The 14,364-nt window shown below is 44.6% G+C and overlaps 1 protein-coding gene across 1 annotated transcript; it reads right to left on the bottom strand.

Annotated features, from left to right (window-relative positions):
* Positions 1-62: 62 nt before the first annotated feature.
* Positions 63-12,223, bottom strand: TEX28 (testis expressed 28; the record flags this gene model as incomplete). Its single annotated transcript, XM_080718310.1, has 3 exons — positions 63-422; positions 1,389-1,524; positions 11,505-12,223. 3 exons carry the CDS (start codon positions 12,221-12,223, stop codon positions 63-65), a joined length of 1,215 nt encoding a protein of 404 aa, XP_080574436.1.
* Between the last annotated feature and the right edge of the window lie 2,141 nt (positions 12,224-14,364).

The raw sequence follows: 14,364 nt of genomic DNA, 5'->3' as shown, positions 1-14,364 counted from the left end.
CCCTGGATGCCCAGAGGAGGGAAAGAAACTAGATAACTCAAGTGGTTGGTGTGCCCAGTTCCTTAAGGTCCATCTGTTGGGGTCTTGGGGTCCTTGGAGTCTAATCTCCACCTTGCCGGGACCCATGCCTGCCAGAGTGTGGCGGGGATGGTGTGCCGCAACTTCTGCCAGGCTAGGACCCCAAACAAAAGCAGCATGAGTACGGTACATGTGCGGAGGCGGTAGTGGAGTAGAGGCAAGGGGCAGGAGCACACAGTGGAGATGAGGACCAAGAGGACAGTAGCCATTGTGAGAATCATGCTCACAAATTTGAACAACAACTCCTGGGGACGGTTTCTAAGGTTTGCTGTCATCTCCAGTTGAGTGACTTGCTGTAGAGTTTCAAGCTTGGATATTCGGCTCTTGAAAGTTTCCATGACCTCCTACAGGTGACAAACACATAGGCACACTTACTACAAGTCAGAACAGAACTGGAGACACTTCATTGCCTTGCTCGGTATGTGTGACAAGTGATGTTGAGTCAAATCTTTTGGGAGGGACATGGAGAACTTCTAGAGCATGCACAGGAGAGGCAGAAAGCATTGCTCTGGAGATCCATGCTGACTGCGTCATGCTCCCTCATCCCCTGCCCCCTGAAATTGAGGACCTACTTGGGACAGGGCTAACCAAGGACAGAAATAGGAGTTATAGGTATTGAAGAGAGTTGGGGGGACAGAAAGCCAGGTCCAAAGGAGGGGTTCTCTGAGGCCCTCCTCGCACCAGCATGCCCAGGGATTTGTCAGGCCCCACCCTAGCTCTCCAAGTCACAGGCTTTCGACTAGGACCTGGCAACTGTCGCTTCAGAGTGAGAGCCAAAGCATCAACCTTCCCAAAGCTGAGATGGATGGGAAGGGGAAATAGTGGAAATCATACAAACATAAAGAGTTAGGTGCTGCCAACTTCAAAGCAAAGGTGTAAGTTGACATTGCACCCTCAGAAAGGATACAACTGGAGGCTCCAGGTCTTGCCTTTAGGGGCATCAGAATGAATACACTCAGCCGGGCGTGGTGGCGCACACTTGTAATCCCTGCACTTGGGAGGTAGAGACAGGAGGATCGCGCAGGTTCGAAGCCAGCCTCTCTGGCTTAAGAGATCCTGTTTCCACATAATAAAGTTAAAAAAATAGGTCTGGGAGTGTAGCCCAGAGGTAGAAGGGTTTCCAGGAACCCCAGTACCACAAAAAAATGAAAAATAGGGCAGGGGGTGTAGCTAGGAGGTAGAATGCCCCTGGGTTCCATCCCCAGACCCGCAAAAAAAAAGAAAGAAAGAAAAGAAAAAAGAGAATGAATACACTCATCCTACATCCTTCCCACTGACCCTTCGTCAGAAAGCTCCCTCAAGGTTCTCACCCATATTTCCTTGGCTCTCTCATAGGACAAATATGCCATTTTCTCTTCAGTACAGGAGAGGTTCTGTTTGAGGTGGTAAATCTCATCCAGATGTGCCTGTAGATGAACATTTACCTGTCGTTCCATCAGCATTTGTCTTGGGAGGAAGAGAGAAAGGAACACTCCCTTAGCACTTCATTCAGATTTCATGCCAGCAAGTGCTACGTGCCTAGATTAGATTTGGGTTTTCCCTGCCCCCATTCTCTCATCCTGGGCTCCAATCCAAGACAATCTCCTCCTCCATGTCTACCTGGGAATGCCCCAAACACAAATCACTCACATGCACACTGATATGCAGATGTTATCTTACATATAGTTGTTTTCATGTAATTGCTTTAGAAAAACTGCTGTAAACCAGAAGTTGTACACATGAAAATTGAAACTACCGTATATGCTATAAGATTCTACAAATATCCCAGGAAATGTGTTTAGCATGCAGTAGTTACTCCATAAAACCACCTTTATTTAAAACTTGCATAGTCATAAAAGATCATGTTGTATATGATTCCACTCATAAGCAATATCCAAAAATAGGCCCATCTATAGAGACAGAGACAAATGAGTGGGTGCCAGGAGCTCAGGATTGGGAGGAAAGGGACTGACTGCTAATTGTTACAGGGTCCCTATAGGGGATGGTGAAAATATTGTATAATTAAAGAGTGGTGATGATTGAACAACTCTGAATATGCTAAAAACCACTGAGTCTTAAACTTTAAATGGACATAATTTATGGGATACGAATTACATCATAACAAAGATGTTAAACAAAAACAAAAATTGGATTGTGGTAATGGTTGCAGAACTCAGGAAATTTAATAAAAAACCACTGAAGCTGGGTATGGTGGTCCACGCCTGTAATCCCAGTCATCAGAAGACTGAGACAAGGAGAGTTACAGGTTTGAGGCCAGTGCATGGTAACTTAGTGAAATTCTGTTTCAAAATTAAAAAATAAAATAAGGGGTCAGGATATATCTCAGTGTAGAACACCACTGGGGTCAACCCCCAGTACTTCCCCCCTCCATACACAGAAATACAGTTAAAATGGTACATTTTATGACATGAAAATTTTATCTTATTAGACATGTTACAAAACACAAGTAAAACACCACTACCTATCATGTACATAAATATGTATGTAGTAGAAGTATAAAAACATATATGGAAAACATAAACACCCAATGAGAGTTACTAGGCCACACAGGTGGAGTAGGGGAAGGAATAACTGGAGAGTTCCACTTGAATCTTTTAAGATTAATTATTTTGTGGTACTGGGGATTGAACCCAGGGGTTTTCTAACTCTGAGATACACCCCCAGTCCTATTTTATTTTTAAAGTCTGAAACAGGGTCTCAGTATGTTGCTGAGGTCCTCATTAAGTTGCTGAGACTGACTCAAAACTGCAATCCTCCTGTCTCAGCTTCCCAAGTACTGGGATTATGGACATACACCACTATACCCAGTTTACTTTCTTACTTGGAAAGAGTGTCTCACTAAGTCTCTCAAGCTGGCCATTAACCTGTGATTCTACTGTTTCACCCTCCCAAGTACTGGAATTATAGGCATGTGCAATTGCACCTAGCTTGAGCAGATTCTTATCTCTAAATCTCTGCCAGCAATTTATGAATGAGAGCGAAAAGGGAATCATTTGATATACAGAAATGGTCCTAGAGAAGTTGCTAGAGAGGAGAGAGAAGGGATGAGGAACCCAGAAAGCATTGCCTGAGGAAAAGAAGAGAAAGACAAGGTCAAGACAAGATCCCGGTAAAAACCCCTCAGATCTTCACCCCATGGTACTTTACTAATGAATTCATCAAAAACTGGCAACAATTTTTATCTTAACTCTTTCAAAGGCTTAGTTTACAGACAGGAAGCAGGAAAGAAAAAGAAAAGTTCATGAAGTTTCTTGCGCATCCACTTGGAGCTTAAACATAAACATTAAGTAAGCTGGGTGTGGTGGTGCACGCTTGTAATCCCCGTGCTTGGGAGGCTGAGACAGGAGGATCGCACAGGTTTGAAGCCAGCCTCGGCTACTTAGGCTCTCAGCAACTTAGTGAGACCCTGTTTCCAAATAAAGTATAAAATAGGTCTGGGAGTATAGCACAATGTAGAAAAGACCCTGGGTTCCACCCCCACCCCACCCCCGTACCACACACACACAAAAAAAACCACTAAGTAGATCCCCACAATGGTTCTAACAATAGTAGGGTTGTTATTACCTCCATTTTACCGATGTAGAAACGGAAGAACGCAAACTTAAAGTTCTTTGTCTAAGTTCATTTAGTAAATACTTGGTAGAAAGGAGGCTGGGCGAGACCTAAATCCAGAATCAGCCCTCCTGACCTACTGTTCCCAACACATACACAAATATGGTCTTGGTACACGTAGAGGAAGAGGGGGTGGCAGGTCCAGAGGGAGAGTGGGGTTCCTTCAGGAAGGGAGGAAAAGAAGCATCTAGATTTATCTATCAAACAGATACAAAAGAGCCATCATATATTAAGCTTTTAGTAATGACTCAGAAAACCATGGTAATTGCCCCCAGTGGGTGAATATTTTTATTTATTTTTTTGTGTGTGGTCCTAGGGTTGGAACCCAGAGGCTTTCTACCTCCGGGCTATACTCCCAGACCTATTTTCTATTTTATATGGAAACAGGGTCTCACTAAGTTGCTGAGAGCCTCATTAAGTAGCTGAGGCTGGCTTTGAACCCATGCGATCCTCCTGTCTCAGCCTCCCAAGCACTGGGATTACAAGCATGAGCCACCACGCCTGGGTGTGGGTGAATATTTTTATGAAAGCAATGCAATATAAATGAATATCGTTAAAAATAAGTTTAGGTGGTGAGTAGTACAAGAAAAAAGAGTAATGGGAAGAATGACTGAAGATCTCAAGTCACATATCTGACAGTAATGGTATTCAGAATATGTAAAAAAGTTCTTACTACTCAACAATAGAAAGACAACGCAATATGAAAATGAGCCAATGACTTGAATAGCTATTTAACAAAGGAGGATATGCAAATGGCTGATAAGCAGATGAAAAAGGGCTTGGCATCATTAAGAGACAGGAATATTAAGCCACACCCACAGTTTTGTGAGGCTGGGGCTCTAAATGTGGGACAATTTGCTCCCTGCCAGGCAACTTCTACAATTCCAGGATTTGGGAGGCTGAAACAGGAATATTGTAACTTGAGGGCCAGCCTTAACAACTTAGCAAGAACCTCAGCAATTTAGAAAGACCACATTTCAAAATAAAAATAAAGGGGCTGGGGGTGTATGTTGGAGACAGAATGCCCCCGGGTTCAATCTTCAGTACCCCCAAAAAATCCTTCCCAAGCAACATTTGGGAATGTCTGGAGGCATTTTTTGTCTTCACAGATTAAGGGGGGCAAAGTAGACTAAAAATGCCCCCCCAAATAGTTTTATGTCTTAATACCTGAAGACTGTAAATGTTACCTTATATGGCCCCCAAAAGAGTCTTGTAGAGGTGATCAAAGTAAGGTGATCAGGGTAAGGATGGTGAAATGTTGAGATTATCCTGCCAGTCCCTAAGTGCAATCCACATGTATTTGGTGGGGGTGGGGAGGCTAGGAATCAAACCCAGAGTCATGGGTATGGTAGACAACTACTCTATCACTAAACTATATCCTAAGCCCTCACATATTTTTATAAGAGGAAATTAAAACAGAGAGGAGAAGGCCATGTGAAGACAGAATAGAGATTTGAAGATGTTGGTCTTGAAGACTGGCAATGATGTGGCTTCAAATTGAGGAAAGTCTGCAGCAGCCACCAGAAACTGGAAAATAAGAGGAACAAATTCTCCCCATGATTGATTCTACAACCTGGTTGTTGTGAATTGTGGTGCTATAATCACAGGTATGCATGCATCACTGTAGTATTAGAACTGTAAATCTTTTAGAAAGATACTGAAGATCCTCCTATGACCCATTTTTTCTCCCTATTTTCCATATATTAGAACATCCGATTTGGATGGAGGGGGGAAGAGGGAAACTCCCTAATGTACATGATGTACATTCACAAACATATCAATCAATCACTAAGCCAAAAATTAGAAAGAGAGAGGGTGAGGGAATGGGGTGGGAATTGGGGAAGGGCTAAATGAGTGATGTGTGCATGTATGCCTCTACCATCTTGTACCCCATTAAGATGTATGACTACAGTGCACTAATAAAATATTTTAATGTAAAAAATAGAAAGAAAGGTACTGAAGACTGGCAGGCATATTGCACCAATAAAATTCTAAATAAAATAAATCTCAGCATGGTGACAGATGCCTGTAATCCCAGTACTTGGAAGGCTGAGACAGAAGTATTGCAGATTCAAGACCAGCCTCAGCAACTGAGTGAGACCTTGTTTCAAAATAAAAAGGGCAGGGGGTGTAGTTCAGAGGCAGAATGCCCGTGGGCAATACCCAGTACCAAAATAAAAATAAAAATAAAATAAAATAAAAACTAAAAAGGGATGGGAGTGTAGACCAGAGGTAGATTGTCCTTGAGTTCAATCCCCAGTACAAAAAATATATAAACTAAAAGTAAATAATAATAATTCCCCCCAAGAGCCTCCTGAGGGAGTGAAGCCTTGCTTGTTTACTGCCTAGTGAAAGTGTTTTTAGACTTCCATGCCCCAGAAATATGAAAGAATAAATTCCAGTCATTTTAAGCCACCAGGTTGGGGGCATTTTGTTATGGCAACAATAGAAAACTAACATAGGGTGCTACTGGCATCTAGTGGGTGGAGGCCAGAGATGCACCTAATCAGCCCACAATGCACAAGACAGCCCTTGCAACAATCAGTAGTGCCAGATGTGGTAGTACATGCCTGTAATTGCCTCAGCAACTTAGTGAGATCCCATTTCAAAATAAAAATTTAAAAAGGCTGAGCTATATCTCATAGGTAGAATGCACCTAGATTCAATCACCAGCACCAAAAAAAACAAGAGTGCCAAAGTTAAGTGTCAAGAGTGCCAAAGTTAAGAAAATATGAGCTAGCTCACCAAATTACAGCTGAACTGAAGAGACAGTTATTCATTTATTTATTTATTTAATAAGTAAATAAACCCAGGGGCCTTCTACCTCCAGGATATACCCCCAGCCCTATTTTATTTTTCATTTGGAAACAGGGTCTTGTTAAGTTTCTGAGGCTGGCTTTGAACCTGCAATTCTCCTGTCTTAGCCTCCCAAATACCACACCCATCTAGAGACAATAATTTAAAAGTCTGGCCACACCAAATGTTGGCAAGTATGTTCAGCATCTGGATCTGTTGGCTTAGTCAATATTTGTATTTAAGCCCCAAGTGATGCCTAAAGATAAAGTCATTGGGTGAGTGTACTGGGTCAGCCCTAAAAAAGTACCACAGCCAGGCGTGGTGGTGCATGCTTGTAATCCCAGCATTTGGGAGGCTGAGACAGCAGGATTGTGGTTCACGGACAGCCTCAGCTACTTAATGAGGCCCTTTGCAACTCAGTGAGACCCTGTTTCAAAATAAAGAATAAAAAAAATAGGGCTGGGGGTGTAGCTCAGAGGTAGAATGCCCTTAGGTTCCATCTCTGGTACTGCAAAAAAAAAAAGAGAAAGAAAGAAAGAAAGAAAGAAAGAAAGAAAGGAAGGAAGGAAGGAAGGAAGGAAGGAAGGAAGGAAGGAAGGAAAAAGAAAAGAAAAGAAAAGAAAAGAAAAGAAAAGAAAAGAAAAGAAAAGAAAAGAAAAGAAAAGAACAAGTACCACAGACTGGGTGGCTTTAACGTTAGAAATGGCTGGGCATGGTGGTACATGCCTGTAATCTCAGTACTTGGGAGGCCGAGATAATCTTTTGATCTTCTTTTAACTTTGTCAAATCTTCTAATAAAAGTGTCCCTTACCCTTGAGTTCTCATAAGATAGATATTTAAAACAAGAAAGTTCTCATTATCTTCCTTTAAAGTCAGCTTTTAATATAACCTATTTTCCTGTCAATTTGATTCCAAGTATTTGTAGAGCAGAAGAATGGTAGAGTCTGCTCAGAGACCACACCAGTATGACTTCATGTTAACTGATTTTTATCTGCAGCACCCCTACTTCCAAATCAGGTCACACTCTGAAGCACTGGGGGTAGGGATTCCAACATATGAATCCAGAGGACACAACTCAACCCATTACACTATGCCAGCCCTGTGAAGAGAGGGAGGTGTGTGTTGAAGGGACAAGCAACAACAGGGTGAAATACTCAAGAGGTGTCCAATGAAAGAGTTAATGTCATGGCCTCACCTGCCCATCAAGTCCAAAGTTAGGTCTAAGGAAATAGGAATGGGGTAAGAAACGATGCAATCCTGATTGTCAGTTTCCTCCTAGGACCATTTGATTTACTCAGTAAAGATGTCCAAGTAACTATTCTGCCCCAGGCATTAAATTATCCACTGGGGCTACAAAGGTGAGAAAGTGTGGGCTTTGTTTGGATGAAAGCAGATACTTGCCAGAGGTTGTGGCACAAACTTGTAATCTCAGAAATTGTGAGGTTGAGACAGGAGGATCACAGGTGCGAGGCCAGCCTCAGCAACTTAGCAAGAACCTGTTTTGGAATAAAAGAAAATTATAAAGGGTCTAGAGAGGTATAGTTCAGAGGTAGAATGCCTCTGGTTTCAATCCCCAGTATGAAGGAAGGAAGAAAGGAAGGAAGGAAGGAATGGATGAATGAACGAACAAACTAGACAAGTACCCCAATGTGAGATGCCCTTGAAGCTGGAGGAGAGGCCTGGTTGAGCGGGTAATGAAGGTTTTGTTGATGCACAGTCTAGGGGCCCTGTCTGGCACTTGGCTGCCTCTAACCACCAAGCAGAAGTCAGCCGAGCACCCTGTAAGAAAGGAGAGCGGGACTCTCATTAGAGGACACAAGAGTCTCCTGTAGTTCCCCTTGGGAGGCACCTGGATGAGACCTGGCCAGTCATGATTTTCACTGGAAGACTTCCCAAGCACTCCTGGGGTGCCACCTCTTTGGTACGTGGGCATTTTATAAATCCCTTAGGCCTTCTTCCTTCCTGGCCCATAGAACACTGAGGAACAGGGCCTCTGACCCCTCAGGAGACTGGCCTTGCTGAGAAGATAGGCAGCTCACTGTGAAGACCTCAAGTGCCTCCTTATTTCCACAAGAAAGGAAGGGAAGCCTGGTCAATGCCCTTCTTTGCAGAATCTCAAGTCCACAACACCAACAACAGAAGAGTGCTGGGCCTTCCCCATTCCCTGTCCAGGCTGAGGCTTCTCACCACACAGAGGGTAGAGTTTATCAGGGAACCCAGTCAAGTGCAGAGGAAGCAGTCACAGTCCTTCAGTAACAGGGCCTGGAAATGTCCAGTGGGAAGACTTTAAAGGAGGAGACCTCAGGGCCACTAGGCCAGCCCAATCCTTTGGAGTCTAACTGCCACTATGATAGACCCTGCACCTTGAGCTGAGGATATACCTCAATGGTAGAGTGCCTGCCTAGCACGTATGAGGCCTGGGTTCGACACCTTAGTCTTGTGAAGAAAAGAGAAAGAAAGAAAGAAAATCGAGCTTCCTCGCAGGGCGTGGCGGCGCAGGCTTGTAATCCCCACGCTTGGGAGGCGGAGACAGGAGGATCGTGCAGGTTCGAAGCCGCTGCGCTGCCTTAGGAGGCCCTGTTTCCAAATAAAAATATAAAATAGGTCTGGGAGTGTAGCCCGGAGGTAGAAGGGCTTCCAGGAACCCCAGTACCCCCCCCCCCACACACACACACACAATCGAGCTCCCAATGTCTAAAATGGTAATTTTTAAAGCTGGGCATGGTGGTGCATGCTTGTAATCCCAGAATTTGGGAGGCTGAGACAGGAGGATCACGGTTCACAGACAGCCTCAGCTACTTAGGCCCTTTGCAACTCAGTGAGACCCTGTTTCAAAATAAAGAATTAAAAAAAATAAATAGGGCTTGGGGTGTAGCTCTGAGGTAGAATGTCCCTGGGTTCCATCCCCAGTACCACTAAATTAATTAATTAATTAATTAATTTTTTTGCGGTACTGGGGATGGAACCCAGGGGCATTGTACCTCCGAGCTACACCTCCAACCCTATTTTTTAGTCTTTTTTGGTTTTTTTTTTTTTTTTTTCGGGTCTGAGGATGGAACACAGGGGCATTTGACCTCCGAGGTACACTCCCTGCCCTATTTTTTTTTGTGGTACTGGGGTTCCTGGAAGCCTTTCTACCTCTGGGCTACACTCCCAGACCTATTTTATATTTTTGAAACAGGGTCTCTTACGCCAGCGCGGCTGGCTTTGAACCTGCGCGATCCTCCTGTCTCCGCCTCCCAAGCGCGGGGATTACAAGCGTGCGCCACTACACCCGGCTCTTTTTTTTGAAACAGGGTCTCACTAAGTTACGGAGGGTCTCACTAAGTAGCTGAGGCTGTCCGTGAACCGTGATCCTCTGGTCTAAGCCTCCCAAATGCTGGGATTACAAGCGTGTGCTACCACACCCGGCTCCTTTTTAGTTTTCTGAAACAGAGTCTCACTGAGTTGCTAACGACCTCGCTAAGTATTAGCTGAGGCTGTCCACGAACCGCAATCCTCCAGTCTCCACCTCCTGAATGCTGGGATTACAAGCATGTGCCACCATGCCTGGCTTAAAATGGTAAATTTTTATGTTCTGTAATTTTTACCAAAAATGCATAAAAATCGTGGAATGTGGTGGCGTAGGGCTTTGTTGTTGTTGTTGTTTTGCGGGTCTGGGGATGGAACCCAGGGGCATTTGACCTCTGAGCTACACTCCCGCCCTATTTTTTATTCTTTACTTTGAAACAGGGTCTTACTAAATTGCAGAGGGCATCACTGAGTAGCCAAGGCTATCCACGAACCGCAATCCTCTGGTCTCAGCCTCCTAAATGCTGAGATTATAAGCATGTGCCACTACACCCAGCTGGTGCAGGTTTATAATCCCAGTACGTGGAAGGCTTACACAGGAGGATCACAAATTTGAGGCCAGCCTTAGTAATTTTTTTGAGGTACTCGGTTGTAGCCCAGGAGCATTCTACCTCTGAGCTATACTCTCAACCCTATTTTTAATTCTTAGTTTGAAACAGGGTCTCACTGAGTTGGAAAAGGCCTCACTAAGTAGCTGAGGCTGGCTGTGAACTGTGATCCTCCTGTCTCAGCCTCCCAAATGCTGGGGTTACATGTGTGGGCCACCACTCCCAGCTCAGCCTCAGTAATTTAGCATGCCCTGTTTATTTCAGAGTAAAAAATTAAAAAGGGTTGCTGGTGTAGCTTGAGATAGATGCCCCTGTGTTCAATCCCCAGTACCAAAAAAGAGAGAAAAAATTTAAAAAGAAGAAAAACTTTTGCCTGTGAAGACTCAAGAAAAATAAAAAAGAAAGCTTGTTCAATGAGATACCACTTCATATCCATTTTGTTAGTACCAGGTATTGAATCTAGGGGAATTATATCTCTGAACTACACCCCCAGTTGCTCAGTCTTGCCTCAAACCTGTGATCCTCCTGTCTCAACCTCCCAAGTACTGGGATAACAGGCATGCACCACTATGACCAGCTCTACCACCATATTTTAAATTGGTGGGCCCTAGTTTGTCTTAGAGATAAATAAAACAAAGCCACTACACAGAAAGCAGGGATTACTAGAAAGCAGTCATTTTGGGATGGAATACATAATACTTGACCTTGTGCCCCAGCTCAGTTAGGCGCTCAGGTGACAGGATCCAGGCTGACTACAGCCTTCACAGACTTTTCCAGATGTTGGGGACCAGGGGCACATCCTCCCTAACTAATGCCACATGGCTGTCTCCTGCCACCCCACTCAAGTCCAGCCAACAACAAGCTGCAATGCACCACAGCACTGCCTGGAAGGCACCTCCCATCTGAAGCCTGCTTAGCCGCCAAGAGACAAGGTAGGTGTGAGCTGCATGGCCCAGGCATGAGACCACATGAATCTTTTCTTCCCACCTGCCTGGACCCTGACTCTCCAAGACCTGGCCCCAGCTCCACGTCACCTCCCCACCACTCACAGGCAGGTCCAGGTTGTCCCTCCTTACTTCCAGTCCCCAGAACCAAAGCAGGAGTAGGGGCCCATCTCACCTGCATTTCTGCTCCTGAAGGGACTCAAGTGATACCCGCAGGTCTGTCAGATATCTCTCCTTGAGGTCCTGGCAGGACATCTGAAGGCTGCCATGGAACTTCTTGATTTCTGTCACCTCTTCCTTCATCTTCTGCAATAGCAGCTTTCGTTGCTGGGCCACACGCTTTTTCTCTGGAAACTTCCCCTGCTGCCGGCCTGAGATGTGACTCTCCAGTGTGAAGGGTTTGGTGATGTCAAGCAGGCTGGAGGGCAGGCCTTCTTCCTCAGAAATCAAGCCCTTCATTCTGGGCTGCTCACATTTGTCTAGGCTGCCTTTTGCCTTGAGCGCTGAGCCCTTGGGCTTGCAGCCCTCTTCCAGTTCCTGGAGCTGTTGGTGACACTGGCGGAGCTTCCGCTCAATCTGAGCTATGGTGGCAGAGGTACGCTGGTTTATCTTTTCAAAGGCCTGACGAATGTGCAGGGCCTGGTGTCGGTCGGCTTTGGACACCAGCTTGAGGTAGCTCACAGTGTTCTCATCCCGGCTGACCTTTTCCACTCTCAGCTGCTCTGAAAGGTAGAGGATGCGGTGCTTGACACTTTCCTGTAAGTTCCGGGCAAGCTCCCCATCCGAAAGGCTGGAGTGGCCTCTGGGACCATCCTCACTGATGGACAGAGACCTACAGGAAGGCACGTTGGAGGGGAGTGTTGCACTTGGCCTCTTGCTGTATTCTGACTGCATTGGGAAACAAAATGCAACAAAATAGGTGTTCCACAAGCTGCAAAGGTACACTTGGACATATCATGGCTTTACTCCATATAAATATTTATGTATATGCATGGATACTGATGTGTGCCAGATTTGGGCATTGAAGATGTGCCAGACACACACACTGGAGAGGTCCAGTACATCTTCTAGGCCCAATTTTCTTTTTATTATTTATTTATTTGTGGTATTGGGGGTGGAACCGAGGGGCTTTCTACCTCTGGGCTATACTCCCAGACCTATTTTATACTTTATTTGGAAACAGGGTCTCACTAAGTTGCTGAGAGCCTCACTAAGTAGCTGAGGCTGGCTTCGAACATGTGCGATCCTCCTGTCTCAGCCTCCTAAGCGCTGGGATTACAAGCGTGCGCCACCACGCCCGGCTTTAGGCCCATTTTTTTCCTGTTCAACACTACAGCTTCTTTACAGGTATATCTTACTACGATCCTCAGATAGTTGGAATCTCCTCTTTATGTCTGCCCAATGTTCTTAGGCCTTATCTCCTATTTCTCTTCCAAGAATTACCAGTTGTGGGTCTCATTTATAAAGAACTGTTCTTATAGCAGGTGCAGTGGCACATGACTGTAATCCCAGTACTTGGGAAGCTGAGACAAGAGGATCGCAGCTTTAAGGCTACCCTCAACAACTTAGTGAGACCCTCAGCAACTTAGTGAGACCCTGTTTCAAAATAAAAGCAAATAGGAGTGTTTCTTGGAGGTAGAATGCCTCTGGGTTTAACCCCTAGTACAAAAAGAAGGAAAGATTGCTCTTGTAACGTATGAATAGCCTCATTCCTATTCATCCATTTGGTGTCCTACACTGCTACCTACAGGGAAAAAGGAAAGGCAGGCAGAGACATTTGCATCCTAACAGGTTCATTCCTCCATGCAATTTTTCATCCCATACATTATTTTCTGAGCACCTATCATGTGATACAGAAACTAGACATGTTGCTTGCTTTCTGAAAGCTGACAGTCCAGGATGGAAAATTCCATCACAACACAGAAGAATAAATTTCTCACATGGTGAGTGATAACATTGCCTTTGAAATGAAGCCCAGTTCAATCCTGCCTCTACCACTCTGAGACCTTAAGCAAGTTATGGGATCCCTTTGAGGCTCAGTTTTCTCACCTGTAAAATCAATAACCGCATGTCTAGAACTCAGTGGCATAAGGCAGAGGGGAGAGTACGGAGCTGGGAGAGGGAGAGGTGGCAGAGCATATAGAGTTTCTGTTCCATTTCTACTTTGAAACTGTGCGCACCTTCATGGCAGTTTATAATCTAAAATGCTTTAATGGTGGTAAGTCAAAAATAATTATATTAAAGCTGGTCATGGTGGTGCAAGCCTATAATCCCAGTACTTAGGAGGTTGAGATGGGAGGATCACAGGTTCAAGGCCAGATTCAGAAACTTAGAAAGACCCTCAGGAACTTAGACACTGTTTTTTTAAAAAAATACAAAGGGCTGGAGGTATAGGTTAAAGGTGAAAGAAGAAATTATTATATTTTAATAGATATCTTGGGTCTGTGTAAAATTTTTTGGTCCTGTGGAGTGAACCCAGGAACCCTCTGAACTACACCCCCAGACATTTGTATTTTTTATTTTTATTATTATTTTTTAATTGGGGATTGAACACAGGGCTTTCTACCTCCCAGATACACCACCAGTCCTATTTTTTATTCTTTATTTTGAAACAGAGTCTCACTAAATAGCTGAGGCTGGCCAGGAACCTGTGATCCTCCTGTCTCAGCTTCCGAAGTACTGGTATTACAAGCATGCAACATCACACCTGGCTCTACTTTTTTTTTATTTTGAAACGGGGTCTTGCTAAGTTGTTGAGGATCTCACTAAGTTGCCCAAGCTGGTCTGGATGCTGCCCTCCTCCTGTCTCTGCCTCCCGAGTACTGGGATTACAGCAATGCACCACTGTACCCAGCTGGTTCTGCATATTTTATTGCATGTAAATTTTACCTTGATTAAAAAATATAGTGTGAGCCTTTGCGGACAGCCTCAACTTCTAAGTGAGGCCCTCCACAACTCAGTGAGACCCTGTTTCAAAATAAAGAATAAAAAATTGGGCAAGGGGTATAGCTCGGAGGTCGAATGCCTCTGGGTTC

The sequence above is a fragment of the Muscardinus avellanarius genome (assembly GCF_963383645.1).
Source record: "Muscardinus avellanarius genome assembly, chromosome: X".
In the NCBI taxonomy this organism is placed as follows: domain Eukaryota; kingdom Metazoa; phylum Chordata; class Mammalia; order Rodentia; family Gliridae; genus Muscardinus; species Muscardinus avellanarius.
The sequence above is the reverse complement of the archived record's forward strand: the minus strand, read 5'-3'. Positions and strand labels throughout refer to the sequence as shown.